This window comes from Vicugna pacos, chromosome 12 (genome assembly GCF_048564905.1).
Source record: "Vicugna pacos chromosome 12, VicPac4, whole genome shotgun sequence".
NCBI lineage: Eukaryota > Metazoa > Chordata > Mammalia > Artiodactyla > Camelidae > Vicugna > Vicugna pacos.
In genome coordinates, this window is record NC_132998.1 from 34253092 (window position 1) to 34273691 (window position 20600).

At 35.6% G+C, this 20600-nt stretch overlaps 1 protein-coding gene across 7 annotated transcripts in view; it reads right to left on the reverse strand.

Moving 5' to 3' along the window:
• Nucleotides 1-20600, reverse strand: part of CFAP54 (cilia and flagella associated protein 54) — a 247555-nt gene that overhangs the window by 129206 nt on the left and 97749 nt on the right. For all 7 annotated transcript variants that reach the window (XR_012078525.1, XR_012078523.1, XR_012078522.1 and 4 more), the window contains 9 exons: nucleotides 16466-16594; nucleotides 14690-14804; nucleotides 13350-13439; nucleotides 13020-13146; nucleotides 6988-7102; nucleotides 6570-6670; nucleotides 4442-4672; nucleotides 2495-2637; nucleotides 739-920 (listed from right to left, as the gene is read on the reverse strand). Coding sequence is in view for 3 of the 7 variants with exons in the window: in XM_072973225.1 (XP_072829326.1) it covers nucleotides 739-920; nucleotides 2495-2637; nucleotides 4442-4672; nucleotides 6570-6670; nucleotides 6988-7102; nucleotides 13020-13146; nucleotides 13350-13439; nucleotides 14690-14804; nucleotides 16466-16594 (1233 nt within the window). In the remaining 4 variants the exon portion in view is untranslated. The remainder of the gene's footprint in view (nucleotides 1-738; nucleotides 921-2494; nucleotides 2638-4441; nucleotides 4673-6569; nucleotides 6671-6987; nucleotides 7103-13019; nucleotides 13147-13349; nucleotides 13440-14689; nucleotides 14805-16465; nucleotides 16595-20600) is intronic.

Below are 20600 nucleotides of genomic sequence, written 5' to 3' on the forward strand. Positions count from 1 at the left end.
ATATAATGCTCAGGGTCGAGGGAGATGGCCTGAGTTTGCTTTACATTTCTAAAAAGTCATTCTCTCCACTTCACAAAGAATATGGGAACTTTAGCATTCCCTCCTTGTCTAGAAAGGACAGATTACCTCTCATTTCATGAGAGGTTTGAAGTACATCCCCTTCCTGCTATGAGAAAAAGGAATTTCTTCATAGCTAATGATTCTAATTCTGAGTTTAATCATCTATCATATAGTATGTAAGAAGAAAAGAGAAAAGTGTTTGAGAGAAAACACAAGTCGAAGCAAGTGGTCAGGGGGATTGGGGTAGGGATGAGGCTTTCTTATGGTCTAGAAAGATCTTCCCCTGTGCTTCAGGGAAGAAAGGAGTCTACGGTGCCCAGAGATGACCCCCTGTGTCACTGGAGAAGCCCATGTCCCAAGTGTGGCAAGAAAGCAGTAAAATGGTGCCTGAATATTCATACTTTGTAGACAAGGACAAAGACCACCTGAGCTCTGGGCACATGAGTGACTAACGACTAAAGGGGCTCATGCTTCTCCCTCACAACTTGACAACGCATAAGACCTCAGCATCATGGCAGGCAAACCTCAAAGACGACTGACACAAAAATCCAGCAAATTCAGTCTCATGGTTGAAATTTAAATTATAGATAATAGGTAAATACAATATATCTAACATGCCCAAATTCACAGGCTGAGATTTATGTCCACTACATTAGCGCATCAAAAGGACCATCTTACCATTCCTCTCCTGCAATATAAAAAGATTTTCACAAAATGATCCAATAGACCCACATTTGCTAGTTGATCCTTTTCTTTACCACTGAGACCTGATTGAGAGTCTGATTCACAACCCGTTTGTGTCTTGGAAACATCTTCATCACTCGTTTTGGAACTAAGAAATGCCGAAAATTCTTCAGTATCTATAGCACAAAAGAAAAAAAAGGTAACATTATTGAAAACAGAGAGTTAAGTTTCAGAAAACACAACAGGTGGTCAGCATCAAGTGAATAATTCAGATAAAAATGCTACATATATTTGGAAAAAGGATGGATTATCATGGATATGATAAGCCAGGGAAACTTTCCAGGGGAGGCTCTGAGATTAGTTCTTGAAGGGTGGTCATGACTTAGCTATGTGGGTAGAGTGCGGAGAAGAACACACCAGGCAAGGGTGATGGCCAAGCTAACAGTGCAGAGGCAGGAATGTCATGTTTTGAGGGAGAAAAATGACAGGATCCCACTCTTTCTTAATTTCCCCCTAAACAAGCCATTCCCAGGACACATACCCTAGGAGTTGAGTAGCAACCCCTGGAGTTACACAGTGCAGCAACCCTGATCACTCATTCTCCCATTGGTAGGCTATAAAAACACAGAGGATTTCTCCTGCCACAAACATTCTCCTTTTAGAACTCTGCATTAAATAATAAGTCTCAAGAGCAGAATATTCTATTGCCAATTTCATGGGCAGTCTTGAGGAGCTAGTTTAAAAAAAAAACTCAAAAAGCTACATATATTGTATTCTATATACAGAATTAGGATTCTTGCTCTGTCTAGGGAATTTACTTTCAAATACTTTAATATTCATAGTATGACATGCATATACCAGTTAAATTTAAACTATACCCTAGAAGAAATTTAAAAGCATGTCAAATACCTCAAATATGAATCAAAACTCCTAGGGCAGTTAATCAACATATGAAGTATCCTTATCAGCAATAAGCTATATAGCATTTAAAATGCCATTATTAAAAATCTACATGAGCAGGTTTGTAATAGCATAATGATATTAGAAATAAATTTTCACTTGTGAAGTAAGTGGTGTTTAAGATAGGTTACTTCTTAGAAATAGTGTCATCAGTGTAGCACTTCAACTGAGAACCCTGTTCACCTACATCTCTCCACCTGCTGGAGCCCCTGCCACCTGACCAGAAGACAATATTGGCTGGTCCTGCCATCAGGATATTACTGCATTCATCCCAGAGTAAGCTTTCATGCAAGGTGCTAATCAGAGGTCCTAAGGCAAGAGCGGATTGTCCTGAGTACCAGATAGGAACTATAAAACAGTTACATGACATTTTTATGCCTGCTTGCATCAGTATGTTTGGTGGGATTTGTTCTGAAACTTACTTCCACTATAACACAACACCTGATAGCAAGTCTTCACCTACCTTGACCACTGGAAGCTACCAATATTTTTAAAAGAACATTATATTTGCTAAATGGCTAAAATAGCTTAGGTGACAATCCAACATAAATATTTCCAAATATATATGATACCATAAAAATATAGAAATTAAAAAAAAACAGATTAATAAGAATCTCCTACAAAATATCACAATTCAACCAAGTTCCTAAGTCATTAGTAAAAAGTTGGTGTACCTCTGGGTGTCTATGGTAGGGAGGGTGCATGTCAAGGTATTTGTGTGTGTGCTGCATTAGCAAATGAAGATTTAAGGGCAATCTGATAGTATATATATCATATTTATTTATCTTACCTGATGGTAAGTGGGCCTTTCTTTTTTTAGCTGTAAGAAGGAAATCAAGCATCATCTTATAGTTTTCTAGAGTCAGTTTTCCTGTTGGTAATACTGTTCCTGAATTATACAGTGAGAACATACCAGGATCACATGATCGAAAACTGCAAAGGGGAAAATAATCTTATTAAAAAAAGAATATAAGCAAAATTGAGTTAAATTGGTCAAATACTAAATAAATAAATAAATAAACAGTTTAATAAAATTGAATTTAGCACCAGTTGCCCTGCTAAAATTTGGTCACTAATTATTGTGCTGCCAAGCAATCATGCATGAATGGTCATGTACGATTGGAAGTTCAGAGAAGAGTTCTCAGTGCTCAGAGGACAGTAAGGAAGCCTATCTGACCTGAACTGTTTTCCCTTATAGCCTCGTAAGTGGGTCACTTTGCCAAAAGCCTTCCCTGTAAATCAATCTAACTGCTTCTTAAATGCTAATCTGGTCTGGCCCACAAAGGAAATATAATCTATCCCTATCTGAAGACGTTTTTCCAAAGGTTCAGTCTGCTAATTATTTTAACCAAAATTCTGGAGAAACTGAAACTGGGATCAAGTTCATTGTGGATTTCAAATTGCATATTTTATCACTGGAGTGTTGAAATAATTCATATCCCTGTCACCAGTCTTTCCTTCCTCCAATCCATTTGCTATGTCACTGCCAGAGAAATTTCTTATCATAGTCCTGCTAAAAAAGAAGCCTGAATAATCTCCCACTGTGTCTAAATTAAAGTTCAGATTTATATAGACAGTTAAGACCCTCCATGATCTGGTGCCAACCTACTTTCCTACTTACTTCTCACCACTCCCTTTCATGTGCCCTAGAATTCTGGTCAGACCACTTGGGGTTCTCATCCTTTTTTTCCTGCCTAGGCTCTGACTCATGTTCTCCCATCTATGTGGAACGCCTATTTCCCTACCTGCACAATTCTAAAGCTTGCCTATACATCAGGACTTGACCCAAGTGGCTTCTTCCCCCCATGAAATCTTTCCTATTGGTCTCAGCCAAGAACAAAGCCTCCTTCCCAGGAACAAAGAAGATTTTACGTGCATTTCTCTTCCTCCATTACCTTATTTACAATTATTCATGAACACTTGTGATCCACCCTATCAGACTCTAACTTGTATATCCTGTTCTTTGAAGGCCCAGTGTGCCCATCTCAGTACCTTGTATCTAACAGGTGCTCAACAAGTATTTTTTTTAATAAAAGACTCTGTTTACATTGTTACTGTGGTCATACAGTGTTCCACATTATATATTTACCTTTATTTTTATTTCCCATTTTATCTCCCGTAACGCTTTGGCCAAAGACACTGAATAAGAACTGGAAAATGTCTTGAATTAATGATAGCAAGTTTGCATTGTATGAGAAAATATGACCTGTATTTATAGAGGCTTAAAATATACCTCTAAATTAAACAGAGATTTGCCTAATGCCTACTAATATCTAGTTACCATACAATTAATGTGAAATTTCTCTTGGAAAAATCACTTTCCCCTTTCACCAAAAGCTGTATCAACTAAATATTCAAAATATACGCAAATGCGGAGGGAGAGTATAGCTTGGCGGTAGACTCTGCTTAGCATGCACAAGGTCCTGGGTTCAATCCTCAGTACCTTAATTAAAAATAAATAAATAAACCTAATTACTCCCTCCCCCCAAATAAATAAAAATAAAATAATAAATTAATTAATATATATGCAAATGAGTACTTAATAAGCTCTTATATCCAGCACTTGTTTGGGAAAGATTCTGATATAAGAAATTAAGAAATATACCAAAGCTTAGTAAAAACTGATGCACTCTGTAAACCTCTTTAAGTTATTAACAGCATTGGAGACTTGAACATACAAATACCATCCACGTTCTTGGAATTTAAAAATGTATTTTTTATTGGTAATATACTATACCTGACCATTGTAGGTGAAGTGCCAAATTTCATCTTTGCACTTTCCCCTAGCTTTGTTAAAAGCAGGCTGAAATGTGCACTTGCCAGATACATGTTCATCTGAGCTTTCCAGGGCATCTCCTCAAGAAATATTTGATGGAACCTCTTCTTTTTAACATAATTTAATATTAAAGGATTCAAGTTATCCACCAGGAAGCGAAAGGATACTTTTCTGACATCAGCTCTTTTATTTCTGCAGAGGGAGAAGGAAGTTTTGAAATTACACAAACTTCCAGACATTTAAGAGAGAAGAATGATTTCAGTTTGTACAAAACACATCAAGAAGTCATTTGCCTGACCTTGTGCAAATGTTGCTGGCTTATTTATCATTTCCTTAAGTTCTAAAAGTGTGAGACAGGACAATGAAGAAGGGGAGAAGGACTCTTCTACTCACCATTCATAAAAACTGACTACAGTTGGATAAAATTCCTAATTGTGAAATCAAAAATTTTAATTGATTAAGAAAATACCCTTACTACCTCAGGTAGAGAAGAATTTCAAAAATAATAAAGGGAAATGTTGATATAGTTGACTTCGCCAGCAATTACAAATTTTGATTTAAAAAATAATACTTTTAAATTGTAAGTAGATGAGACACAAACTGGGAAAAGCACTAGCATCCAAACTTCTAAAAATAAGTGAGAAAACAGAAGTTGTTAAATGTGCAAAGGATCTAAACAAGCAGTCTTGAGAACAGAAAAACTCTAAGGATTTTTTTTTAATGTATGAGAAACTAACAGCAAGGTCCTGCTGTATAGCACAGGGAACTATATTCAATACCTTATAATTATCTATTAAAAAAAGAATATGAAGAGGAATATATATGCATAATTGAATCACTATGCTGTACACCAGAAATCAACACAACACTGTAAACTGACTATACTTCAGTATAAATAAATATAAATAAATAGATACATACATACCAAAAAAATGAGAAGCTGCCTAGCCTTATTAATCAAATAAAAATGAAAATAACGAGATAAAAATTTACAACTCATGGGTCCACAAAAATTTGAAAATTTGATTAAATATCAGTGAAGATAGTGAATAACGTAAACATGACACACCACTGGCGAAAATTCAAAGGCAACTTAGCAATATCTAGGAACGTTAAAATGTTCATATCTTGGGAACTACACTCCTGTGTATTTACCCCAGAAACTCCTGCACGTGCATATGTCCTTTGTAGCACTATTTACATAAAGTAAAGTTGGACTAGACTTGTGTATAATCAACATGAAGAAAATCTCACAAACATAATACTGAGGAATAAGAGCAAACTGGCAAAACAAATTGTAAAAGATACTACCAAATGTTATTTAGGGGCATATACACATATAATTGAAGCGTAAAGCCACTCATAAGCACGGTAAATACCAAATTTTGGACAGTATTACTTCTGGGGTAGACGGGACAGAAATGCATCCCAAATGTCTTCTACGGTAAGCTGCATATTATGTACGTATTCATTTGTTACATTATTTTCTATACTCATCTAAAATATGCCATAATTTGAATAAAATAATGGAATAATCAAACAGATCATAGGTAAATGCAAACAAAAAGAAAATGAGAGTGGTTTAATTAATATTTATATGTCGAAAATTAAGATGAAAATTATTAAGCAGGTAAAGGAAGATACATTACATAATAAAGATATGTAAAGAATGTATGAGAATCATAAATGCATGCTCATAAAAATAGAAGCTAAACATTTTACCATGATAAGTTTTATGGTTTAAGCTTTATAAATGAGAACATTAGGTCCACCAATAATTAAAAGTAATTTACCAGTTTGGTCTCCTGACCACTCTTACCTAAATTACTGTTGCCACTACCTCACCCCTTGCCAGTTAATCTATAATAGCATATTATCCTTCTCATTTATTTTACAAAATTATTAAAATTTTAAATTGTCTTGTTTATTTGTGTGTTTGTTTCCTGTGCTCCTGTTTCCTGTACGTAAGATCCAGAGGGCAGTGATCTCATCTGTCTAGTCTGCCAGTGTATCCCCAGTGCCTAAAATCATGCCCAACACATAGTAACCCTCAAGCAAATGTTCAGTGAATTGATTAATCAATTAATACCTTTCATGTTCCACCATTTCAGAAATACAAGGATTTTTACACAAAAATTCTCTGAGAGTTTCCTTTTTTTTACTTCTTTTTCTTGGCATCATATCTGTAGTCTTAACATGGGAGATAACAAAAAAGTTACACATTAAATTTCAAATCTGAACACAATATTGTAATTTACTTGTACTCTAATGCTTATCTCTTGACATTAAAATAGTGGTTTCTTATGCCCCTCAATTAAAATTATTGTCAAAAGTAAAAGAAGTACCCTTTAGACAAAAAAATAATAAAAATATCCAAATGATAACTTAAGCATTATAATACATTGTGTAATTATAAAATTATGCTTGTTATATTTTGCCAACTGTTCCTAGAGACATGAATTTCTTAAGTTCATTAGCTTAAAATTCAAAATTTATATGAAACTTACTCTTCCAATCTCCATCACTGCAGCTCTATACTTCTTGAAAGTTTTGGTAGGCTTTTTATACAAAGTATAGTCCTTATATTTCATTTTTCTTATTCCAAGTAGGGATTCATTCCTCCTAATATGAAAAGATAAAGTCAGTTAAAAGGATCTGCACAAATTTGTAAAACTACTCAAAGTAATAAATCTTTAATGAGTGTTGTCAATGAAATTATGTCAGAAGAATATTCAAAATTGTTTGTGTCCCACACACAAGTGAGACTGTAATATTCCTGGTCATCAAGGAATAGCTAACCTCTCAAAAGAGTGAAACGTAAATCATACCATAAAATGTGGTAAGAGTTGGTGTGTGATGTAGGAAAAATAGAATTGAACTGAAAATAAAACATGAACACTTCCCTTTAAAATTGGGAAGATAACTACATAAGAGTGCCCTAGACAAACTACCTTGCTTCCAACAGGTATCAGTCCCTTTAGTTCCATCATGTGCAAGCTCCCAGCAACTATAATCTACTGCATGTCAACAGGAGCTAAGCATTTTAGATGACTACAGTCATCCCTTGGTGTCTGCAGGGGATTGGTTCCAGGATCCCTCAGATACCAAAAGCAAAGTATTTGTATATAACCTACATACATCTTCCTATATACTTCAGAACAGCTCTAGATTACTTATAATCCCTAAATACAATGTAAATGCTATGTACATAGTTGCAAGTATAATGTAAATGCTATGTACATGGTTGCCAAGAGTGCCTCAAATCCAAGTTCTACTTTTTGGAACTTCCTGGAATTTTTTTCCAAATACTTCTGATGGCTGGCTGAATGCCTGGGTGCAGAGTGGATGCCAAGGGCTGACTGTACTAATTGTTCTCCCTTCCCCTAATCACCTGTAGGGATCCTTAACCTTGTTGGTTTTTTTTTTTTTTAATTTTTTATTGAAGTATAGTTGATTTACAACATTGTGTTAGTTTCTGGTGTACAGCATAGTGATTCAGTCATATTCTTTTCCACTACAGTTTATTACAGGATCTTGAACATAGTTCCCTGTACTATACATAGGATCTTGTTGCTTATCTATTTTATATATAGTAGTTAGTATCTGCAAATCCCAAACTGCCGATTTAACCCTCCCCATCCCCTTTCACCCCTGGTAACCATAAGTTTGTTTTCTATGTCTGTGACTCTGTTTCTATTTTGTGAATAAGTTAATTTGTATTATATTTTAAATTGCACATATAAGTGATATCATATGGTATCTGTCTTTCTCTTTCTGATTTACTTCACTTAGTATGATCATCTCTAGGTCCATCCATTTAACCCTGTTTTTTCAATCTGCCATCAACCCCTGTGGTAACCTGGCTCCTTCTCTGAATGTCGTAAAGTCTCTCATTATCCCTCCCTCTGTTGGTACTTATTACCTATTTTCCTTGAAATTTATGTATTCCCTAAAATTTATATTTCTTATGGTAAGTACTTGCTAGGTACAGCAACACTCCGCTAGAACATGATAAATAAATGGGATCCAAAAACTCAAATTAAATAAAATGTAAACTCATTTCAACACAGGGAAATGAAATGATTGAGTGAGTCTTGATAGCTAATTCCAAAGGTTGGGGTTCCAAATTCACTTTGGTCCCAGGAATGGTTGGCCTCTCACTTCAATTTTGATGAAAATGGTCCTGGATCCTGTTGTTTGGGACTCCAGCCAAGTTGTAGCAATTCCAAAAGTCTCCCAGTTAGTTGGCATTCATTTTGGCAAATATTTTATCTGACTGAACGATAAAGCTTGGACCACTGATCACTGGGGGCTTGGGAATCTACCTTCCACTCTGCTGCTTGCATACTGAGAATAGTTGCCTGCTGTTTTCCAACCAGCGTGGTCTCTTCTCCACCTCCTCCCTCTCCCACCCCACTAGAATGCTTGACCTGGTTGCTGTTACTCCAGAAAGAGATGGGAAGAAGAGTTCATGGATGTACACTTGGGCCACTATCTTCTCAATCCTCTCAGCATTCTCCTCCATGCTCCGCAGAACTCTCATCCACTGAACAAGCTCCTCCTCTCTTCAACCTCTTCATAGAATGCTCCCTCCCAGCTCTGACTGTTTTTATTTTCTTTACGGTGTGTTATAAAAAAATAGTATTTCTAAATTTTTATATAATCAGTGTTGTTAATCTTTGATTTCATGTCTTATTCATCATTTTGGTTACTTATATCACTGCCTATTTCTGACACAAAACATTGAGTTCCAATGGCAGTCTGCCTATTATTTCACAAATGCAACTCTGTTGTACTTTATCTGATAGCACAAGCCTCTCCTTTTGTGCTTTTTTATTTTTTAAATATTTTTCATCACTCTAACCCATTCTATACAAACTAATCTGACTGGGATTGCATTAAACCAACAAATTAATTTGAGAATAACTGAAATCTTTATAATATTCCATCTGCTCAAGTAATGTACTGTCTCTTCTTTTACTCAAGTTTTTTTTTTTTATATCTCTTAGTAAAGATGTTTGGTCTTTATATTAGCCTAAGTCCCCTCACAATTCCTGATAAATTTAATCCTGTACTTCATAGAAATAGGATCATTTTTCCATTATACTTTCTAGTTGATAATAGCAAAGCACTGATTTTGCATCTAGCCATCCTATGGAATTCTATTATTAGTTCTGATAGTTTTCAAGTTAACTTGTTAAGCTAAAAAAATAATTATTTGCAGATATCACTCATTTCATCTCCATTTTCAGAGTACTTCACTATGGAATTCATTTGACAAACACTTTTGAGATCCTACTGTGTGATAATCATATGAATTCTAATCCTAATTTCTATTTCTTATTTTAACACACTGGCAAGAACTTTCAGAACAATTATAAATGACAGAGGAGTAATAGGTTTCTTTGCTTATTTTAACAGTAAATATTCTTCTAATCCTAATTTGCTGCGAATTGTTGCTGAACTTCACCACATGACTTTTTAGCATCTATAGAAAATTCTTTGACTACCAGTGATAATCATGTTTACAGATTTCCTACTATATTTATATTAACAACAAAATCTACATTTTTACTGCTAAATTTATAAGTTAGTGTTTTATTTTGACTCTATATACTGCTAAATAAGGTTGATCCATAATTTTGTATATTTTTTATTCTCTCTTTATAAAACTATTGTCAGAGCCTGCTGTGATAAATTTACTAGGAAACTTTATAAACATGCTCTGAAGTAGCTCTTTGTAAGACAAAAATTATTTGTTCATTTAAAATATAAAAGAACTAGCCCCCAAATTATTTGAGCTAACCAAATTTTTTGCTACTTCAATAAATTCTTATAACTTAAATTTTTCTAGAAAATCATCACTTTCAATTAGATTTTCAAATTTATTCATATTAAATTATGTATACTGTTATCAAAGTTTGTTTGATAACTTCAAATTTATGACTGTTTTCTCTTTGGATTACTTACATTTCACTTTTTCTTATTTTGCTAACCAGAAAATTATCTAATTTATTCATATCTTCAAAAAACTAACCCTAGCAGTTTTCAACTGGACTATTTTAAAATCAACTTATAATTGATTAATTTCAGCTTTTGCTTTTATTTTCTTTGTTTTCTTAGAGTTATTAGTTATTTTTCCAATTTCTTGATCCCAATAAAAGTTCATTTATTTATCTTTTCATTTAGTAACAAAAGCTTCTAAAGCTAAAAATTTGTCTTTAACTGCTGCTTTGAGTACATTTGGTATTTGGGCTTCTCAGCGTAATTTTCAAAAGGCTCTATACTTTTAGTTAGATTTACTTCATTACATATTATTATTATATTGAATTATATATGCCAGTAATTTATTGTTATATAATTATATATGCCAATAATAATATATGCCAGTAATTAATTTTGTTATAAAATTTCAGTTTTATTGTACTGTAAGAAAATGTGGTCTTAACAAATTTTAGTCTAAGTGATTTATTGAGTTACATTTTGCAGCTTAAATATTACTTTTTTGAATTTAATAAGTACTTTAAAGGGCTTTTAATCTCAACTGGCTATATATATTCCTAGTTATGTACATATTCCATGTCTTTTTATTTCGGTCTTTTTTAAAGTAGCACATTAAACTCTCAATGTTACTATGTTTCTGTCAAATTAGCCTTGTCTTTTCAGCAGTTATTTCCATATACTTTGATTTTCTTGTTATATGGAACATGAAAACTTATGAAGTATCTTCATTGTTATTTGTAAGCATTATTAGTGGAATCACCAATGTGAAAATGTGGCATTAAAAAGTAAGTAACAAAGAGACTACTCTTTAAATATTACCAGGACAATTAATTTAAAATTTTAGGGGGAAAAAAACCCTAAACTTTCATCTAAATCCCTATACCAAAATAAATTCCATATGGATTAAAACATTAAATCTAAACCATGAAACTATAAAACTGGAAGAAAAATACTGCTGCATATTTGTTGCAGTATGAGAAAAATTTCTTTGTGCAAAAATGTTAAACATGCGAACATAAAAAGAAAACAGATATTATTATCAAAGTAGAAATCAAGGTGTTGTATCTGCCTCTCCTCTATATCCCCTGACTTGGAGAACATCCTAAAACATCTGCTCAGTCTTAAAATACAAATCATTACCTTTGTTCTGAACTCAGTTATACTGCTCAATCTCCAAACTCACATCTTTTATTGTACTTCTGTTCTAAGCCATTTATTCTGTTTTCCTCTTTCAGAATATCTGTTATCTCTGATTAGACCTCCATGGCCAGTCCTCCAAACTTTACTACACACTGAAAGTGTCTCCTGATTTTCTTTGGTATTAAGAATATTATTTACAACTTCCAATATCTCATTTTGGCTATGGTTTTTTTTTTTTTAATTTAGTGGGACTTTCTAATTCTGGTCCATTCTTCCATTACCATAGCCTGCTTCTTTTAATAGAAGCAGTTTCCTCTTTTATCTTCTGAAAATATGAAGGACATATGTTCCAAGACTTAGTTCTAATATTATGAAGTGTCTATTTTGTAAAGAATATTTTCCTGTAGACTCTTATGAGAATGTTTCTCTTCTGCTGCCATTTTTAAAATAGACCTTGTGTTATAGATGTTTTCTTTTCCTAGAATGAGATAGACCTATGCTCAGTGGTCAAATTGAAGCCCAGTTATTGGAAGAAAAGCTGGATTCACATGGTGTCTCTCATAACTGGCATGAAACACAATAATTTTCTTTGGGGGCAAAGAGAGCCATTCAGGCTTAGAGAATAAGAGGGATAATCTTAAGTTTTACTAATTCTGTTTGAGGAACTCTCCATTCACATATACAAATGGGAACCCCAAGGAATGGCTTTGCTAACTAATGCAGAGGAACTAGAAAAGCATGGTAAATGGCCAAAAATGGACCCCAAAACCATATCATCTATAAAAATAAACTCAAAATGGCATAAAGGCTTAAATGTAAGACCTGAAACCATAAGACCTCTAAAAGACAACACAGGCAATATGCTCTTTGACATCGATCTCAGCAATATTTTTTGGATATGTCTCTTCTGGAAAGGGAAACAAAAGCAAAAATAAACAAATGAAACTACATCAAACTAAATCAAAACCACAATGAGATTATGTCGTACACCTTAAAACTTCTACAGTGTTGTGTGTCAATTATATCTCAATAAAACTGGAAGAAAAAAATTAAATAAATAAATGGACCCAAAAGTCTGTGCGAGAGATGCTTTGGCCTAGAGATGCTATTATCCAACTTAACTCAATAGCAAAAGGCCTAATTTATTTCCTGCTATGAATATGCAAATACTCTATTTTTACTCCTTAATTCCAGTTGTACAAATAATTTATTTTTATTTGCTTATTTATTTACTTACACACAGACATAAAACCTCACTATCTCCCAGATGGCTGTTTTAACTGCATATATCCCATTCTCTTTTTCATCCACCTTACATATCTTTAAGGAATAATTTTACTCATTTTTCAAAGTTGTTAGTACTAGTAAAACAGATATTACAAGATATTACAAGTACCTTTTCAAGAAGTCACAGACAGGATTTGTTATCTCCACCATAAGTTGAAACCTTTCATCATTCATACATTTTAGCATAACTTGTGTAAAGAATTCCAAGAATCTAGGTCTCTGCTTAAATTTCATAACTGTGAAAACAAGGAGGTTCATATGTAGTCACCAACACACTTGGTTATGGGCGCTGAAAGATTACTACTACTAACAGTCATTTTGCTCCAACAGGCAAGTTTATTAACCTGCTTTTCAGATTACTCATTTTTGAGAATCCACACAACAAAGGACCTTCAACAGTAAGTCAAGTGAACAGCATATATACACTTGGGTCACTTACCTTCTTTCATAGCACCTCTGACCGACCAATTTAAAACTATAGGGTAAAGAAATATAGGGTCCTCTGCTCCTGAGAGTTCAGCTGCAACATCTAGAGTTAAAAAGAATTCGTAAGTTGTAGGTCCTGTTTAATATCAATAACCAAAAATGAAAATTCTTTGGTGGGAATGAAAAATAGGAAAATACTCGAGTATACATTCTAAATTATGTGCCTTATAGTATCAATTATATCACATTTTTAGAGATTAAAAAATCTAGTAGTATCAATTTTTTTTTTCATTTCCCTCCCAAAAGCCAAGAAGTCCACCACCAAATAAGGAAAGAATTTCCAAGGCATGAGTCTTTCTTATTCAACAGGTATGGTGTATCAGCAAATATCAGACTCAAAACGCTACTCATTATATTAACTCCATTTTGTAAAATTATCTTTAAAAGACAGTAAAGTATAGAATAACGAACAATACAGCCACTGGAGCCAGGCTTCCTGCGTTCAACTTCTAACCCTGACACTTTTTAGTTATGAAACTTTGGAAGTTACTCAGCTTCTCTGTGTCTCTGTTTCCTCGTCTCTAAAATGTAGATAATAATAGTACCTTTTTCATATGGTTGTTATATAAAGGTTATATCAGTTTTATTATATATAAAACACTTAAAATAGCTCCCAGCACCCAGAAAGCACTGTATAAAACTATGATTTTTATTATTGTTTTGTTCTTGAATCTACTGTTTAGCTAGTAACATTACATTGTACTTCTTAGTAAAATGTCAGGGGTGGGGGTTAATAATACGAAAATAAGTAATACTCACATATTAACAGCCCTCATGTTATCCCTTTACTTCTCAGTTACATTTTTGCCTTTAGAGCAGTGGTTCTCATTTTGTGTCTCCCTTCCCCAATACATTTGGCAACACTTGCCTCCTAGTTGGTTGTCACAGCTGGGAGCATGGTGTGCCATGTGTCTCTGGACAGAGGCCAGGGACAGAGGATACTCAACACCTATAATGCCTAGGACAGTCCTTGACAACAAAGAATTATCTGGCCCAAATTGGCAATAGTGTTTAGGCTGAGAAACCCTCCTTTAGAATAAGACGATTTAGGCTCAAATCCAAGCCAGCCATGTAATCCTAAATAAATCACTTAATCTTTACAAGCCACATCTGTAAAAGGCAGTTAGCAATCCAGTATTAACAGAGCACTGTTAGGATTAATGACATAAAAACACTGCATAAATCTTAAAGGATTTACCAAATGCTAATCTCATCCTAATCTTTTTAATAAAGTATTTTCTTATTTAAAAAAAACGATAAATAGAACTATACAGAAAGAAAAAAAAAGACTACATTGCTTTGTCAGTTTCAGTAGGTGTGTCTCCAATAAAACCAGCTGTTCATTTATTTTTTCAGGTAATAATATCTGCTGTGGCTTCTTAGTCTTGGAAGACTTCTTAGAAGAACCCTAGAAACATTGGTTAAATGTTAGAATGTACTTCAACCTGTTTCAAGAATTGCCATTTTCAAGTAACATTCTTTAAAATTATGTTTTCATATTTTCTTACTTGGTAGACCAAACTATGATCTACATGATTAAATGATGTGAATTAATAATTAATAGTGTCATTGTATTCTAACTAAATGCCAGACCCAGCACTAAGTGTTTTATGGAGGTGGCCCAAAATACTTCTTTTACATCTCCCCTTCTCGCAGTAACTTCTACTCCCCTAACCAGCTGGCCTCCCACCGCTCAATACACACACCTTTCTAAGAGCAGCTGAAGGTCTGTCTCTAAAAATCCTAAGAAGAAAATGCTCTCAGAAATGTATCTCTTTTTCCTTTTTCTTCTTTTTCTTTCTTTTTTCCCAGAAGGAGCTTCTTTATTACTAAGATAATTGCTTTTGCTGCTCTGCCTTTCACTGAATGTAACAGGATCAGTAATTAGTGGATTAAGAACTGGCAGGTCTACGCTCAGGCTCCTCACCGTGTTTTCACCTATCTGAACCTGAGAATGGACTTGTTAATGTCTCCTGTTCTCCAAACAATAAACTTCCCAACCTTGTTTAGGCTTAGAGGGACCTTGAGTGGCTACAATGATTTCTGACTCCTCAGAAATTAGGTATTAGGTATTAGCTTCTCAGTCCCTACAGTGTTAGTTGGAAGGAAGTATCACAACCTTCTGCTGGACTAGAGAGGCTCCAAGAGGCAGGGGGTCCTATCCTACGATGATGTGAAGGGACAGGGTCCTGAGTCAAGGCCTGGGTGACATAAAGGGGCTGGTTGACGGACTCTTGAGAGCAGACATTTGGTGGGGAAAAAAAGCTTCAGATTACTTCCAGCTTAATCAAAACTTTCTCTAGACAAAGCAAACCGCCCCCTCCCCCAAAAAAGTATTATGGGTAAAAAAATTAATCCTATGAAACAGTAGGGTTTTTTTTTAAGGTTTCTCAACATATAATAGAGAGAGAAATAGAGTTACTCCAACAGACACAGGCTTGGGGATAACAGTCCCTTACCCCCATCCCAGTCACTGAAGGGGCTTCAAGTGATACCTGGTGCATCTCAGAAACCTGATAAACTAAGCAACATTTCAAAATTTGATCTACAAAATCATTTAACTACATAGTTTCAAGAAAAGGCAATAAAATAAGTTCTAGCAAGATCCATTCTTGGGGAGCAGATATTAAAAGTAGTCTCAAACATTAGCAGTCTCATAAAGAAGACTATTTAAGTGTCACAGTGAGTTTGGAAATCTGTTTTGAACTGTGACATGTATTTACTGCTTTCAATGACCCACCCAGAATGATAAAATCCTCAAGTTGGGGGAGTCTTCAGAGAGCTTTTAGTCCAATATTCAACTGGGTATAGAAAGCTCTTTAATAACACCTAACTGATGATCAGTACTAGTGACAGGAGACTATTCAGTATTCTAGCATGGCTACCTTTTCATTTTCTTGATAATAATTAGAAGGGGGGGGGAAAAGAAGCTCTTTACTGCATATTACGTTTATGTAAATATGACAAATTAAAATCTGATCAGTTTTCTAACATGTTTACTAATACTACATGACCTCTTAAAGACTCAACTAAATGTACGTTTAAAGATAAGAAACAAAGAACAATTACCTCCTCATGCATTTCTTCTTGGTCAGTAACACCAAATAGAGATTTGCACCGTGATGTGATGTCCAACATCTTTTTCCCATAATTTATAATCATTACTGCCAGGTCATATTCTTTCCATGAACGCAGAACCTAATTTGAAATACTTATTATCTTTATTTTCAAGTGTCATATATCATCTTACATAAATTCAAAAGTCTTATTAATGTTTTGGGTCTAAATAACTCCCCTGTTTTTGTTAAGGAAACTGTAAGTTTACCTCCAGATCTTATTTCCCTAGAATTAAAACTGCATGATTCCACTATTTTAAATAAAGGACAAAAAAAAAAAAACAAAACAGGAATCTCATCAGTAATGAATTCTCCGTATCTTTGGGACATACAATCACACATCTTTTGGCATATAGTATGTTAACTATTAAGAAACTATTTCCACTTTAAAGATCCATGTTAAAACAAAATCATTCTTAAAGACCACAGAACCATTACTTCTTGTCTTGGGTTGTCTTCTATGTGGAATGGCACAATTACTGACCTCACTGATGTTTTATGGGGGCATTTACATCAGTAAACGATTTACAAGACAGTCTGGTAGTGAACCGGACTAGAAATCAGCTGTTTTGGCAGATTCTCCATGAGCCCTAAGGAAAGCATGCACTATAACCTTAGGAAGAGAAGAGGCCTACTCTGCCACTCTTGTCCACATTTCTTGTTACTAATTGCCCCCTGGCCTTCTCTAGCCTGGCCCTTACCTACCTCCCTAGCATTATCTTCCACTATTCATCTCCTTGTTCTTTACATCTACAAAATATTGAGCCAAGTATAAATTCTGACACTCACCGTAGTGTCAGGACTTCATGTCTTCCTACAGCTGAGGCATTTCCCAGAACAGCTTTCTCACCTTATTTATGTAACTTTACCTGGTCATAAAAACCTGGGCTCTAGCATTACTCTGGGAAAGCTTCCCTGGCCAGCAATCTGATTTGCATAGACTCTGCTCTGGTGAAAGATCACATGACAGGGACACATTCACTGTGAATCGCATAAGGAAATACTCTTAGTGTATAAATAAGTTTGTATGAACTTGTTATCTGCAAATGCATTCTGTTGAGTAAGTCAGTATTTAAGTAATGACAGTTACTTCCCAAGCAGGGAAAGGATATATAAGGTAACTGAAAAATAGTGAATGGCTGCCTAATCCTGATAAGACAAAAACAAACAAACAAAAAAACCTCGTAAGACCTTCCTAATGCAAATGCTAAGAACTGGAAATATTTACTGGACCAGGACAATAGTGTTAAACTGATGCTGATAGAATGTGGGAACGGAAACTGAAATAAAATTTAACAGGTAGATGGAGTTAGGTCAAGCAGGGCCTTGAATGCCAAGCAAGAGAGTCCAATCTCATTATAAAATTGACATGAGAGGGAGTGAGCTTTGTTAGTAGGAAACAAATGAGCTAATGTTTGCTTTCCATTCACCTTTGCTTTCCAACATATTTGGTGTACAGAGAAGTATGCAATCTCCTCCCCTTGTTTTAATGTGCCAATGGAAAATACTAAATGACAACAAATTTTCCAATCAAAAGAAAAATAAAGAACCCATTCTATTTCACATATAACTGGTGAACAGAAAATTTTAAAATATGCCAGATGTTTAGCACAATAATTTTTCTAACAAGTGAAAATAATGAAACTCTTAAGATGGCAGGTCTCAAAAACTGCACTTTATTTGCAATTCTGGCAACTTTCCGAAAAAAATACTGCTACTTAAAGAAGAAAGACTGAACCATCTTGAGAGATTACCCATTTTTAAAACAGAACAAAGAAAAGAAACAGGGCCTTTGATTAATTAGACTTTACATGTCCTAGGAGAAAATCTATATAAACATATGTTTACATCAAATGAATGCCTCAAGTCTGGGATTCAGGACTAGTCCAGGCTTCTATGTCTGTTGGTCAGGCTGAAGGAAGCTTCTGAAACAACAATTCTCAGCGTATCAGTTTGGGACAGAACTAGCTCTAGTATCAAAATCCTGACATTAATATATACTTTACTTAAAAAAAAAAAGTCCAGAACATTCAGGGTTATTTCTACAATAATGTTAGTTGGATCTCAAAATGATTCCTCAGTTGGGGAGAAGGGACTGGGAGTCATGGGTGGCACATCAAGAAACACGGAGCCGGCCCCAAGCTGCTGTGGGAGAAAAATCACATGAGGCTAAGAGAGGAGGCATGGGAATTCAGTGGAGGACTTCAACCTCCACTGGGCCCTAGTCGCTCGTTGGAAACCCCATTTATTCTGGGTCAGCACTCTCTCCCAGTTTCCACAGGGGCTGCTACAAATCTTCTCAAATCTCTGAAACCCACCCCTACTCTCCACGTCCTCACTCTCAGCAAATGACCCTGCTTCCTTTCCACAGAGGAATGTAGGGCAACTGGCTCCTCTGCTGCCCGTAAACCTATCTACACAGTCACCTGTAATGACAACCATCCTCCTCCTGTGGGAGGGGAGAGGCCAATCTCCTGTCCAGGATAGTCCCACATGTGTTGGGTTCCCACTGCCACCTCCCTTCTCAGGGATCTTGCTCTAGAGGTCACCCCTCTTCTCCTGTATCCCTATCTCTCCCCTCTCCTGTCTCCTCCCCAGTAGTAGTCAAATATGGAGCGCCTGGATAAGTAGACTTGGTGTTTTGGCTGGTTGGTTGGTTGGTTAGTTGGGTTTTATCAGGAGAAGTTGTTATTGGCAAGTTACAAGCAACAAGCTGCCTTGGAAAAGATTTCTTTGTTATGAAAGATTCGCTGTGTGAATGAAAAATACTGCCAGCCATATCAGTAAACAAAGGATGCTGTGGCCATCAAGTCATCAGCCACTACCGCCACCCCCAGCAGTGAGTGGAGAAAACTCAAGATGCAGACAAGCAGGCAGCCCGTCTCTGCAACCACCCCTTAATGGTGCCCCAAGGGAATTCAAGGTATGAAAAAACAGGATACTGGCCCTAGATAGCTAGATGCATAGCAAAGGAATGATTTCAATGAGCCCAGACCTTTGTACCTTCCCAGACATAGAAAAGCACTAAATTCCTTAACTTGAGATACCTGGTTTTCTTTAATTAACAGTCATCTTTTGATGTTCCAACTGCCTGGTCTTTCTTGCAAAAACTCCTATATATCCTGGTTTCCCTCTTGCCTGGGTAGAACAGTCTCACAGCAATCTGAGACACTGCTTCCTGGGCTCAAGTCTTCAGAAAGTCCACCAAATAAAACTTAACTTCCAACTTTCAGGCTGTGCATTTTACTTCAGTCAACTGCTTGCAATAGCCACTAATAGTTACTGAAATGTAAAGCGAGCAGTTGTCCTAGAAAGAGAGTATAACCTGGAAAGACAGTGTAACCTGTTTCCTGTCCTGGAAATACTCATTGATGGGAGGGGTGGAGGGGTAGGAGAGGTCAAGCAGATGAATATGCTGTAAAGAAAAGTGCTGGAAGGTGCACTTTTAGCCCAGCATTACACTAATTAATGTGTGTGTGATGGAGCAGTGGGAGTAGAAAGGAGGTCCTTTGGACTGTATGGGACCTGGGCTTCCAACAGTTACACCATGTGACAGTGACAGAGCTAACAGCATCAGAAAGATTTTCAAGGCTGGGGAGGGGTGAGGATAACAAAAAGCTTTGGACTGATCACCTTTTCAATTCTTCCTCTTGCCTAATGGAAGCAGGACTGGACCCTTGGACTAATAGCACACTTGAGATTCTTAGAAAATTCTCTTCTTTTCTTAGTCTACACACTATCCCCAGGTGAAATCATCTATTTTCTGTTGCTTCAGTGGAGTCCATATACTAATGACTCCTTCGTCTTTATATATATTTGGCCATTCCTGAACCTCAAGCCTACAGGTCCAAATATATAATGTCCACCTCTTTGGACATCCTATAGGTCCCCAAATTCAATATATTCAAAACATTATCTTTTCCCCCTTTCCCACTCAGGGTTCAACAAATTGCAGTGTATTCATCCTCCTGCCCAGATAGCTGGACTGCTGTGTGCTCTTCCCTCTCCCTCCCTTATCCTCTCATATGCAGCATGTTTCCAGACTTTCAATTCTATCACAAACAACTCTTGAATCCTTTCAATTCTAT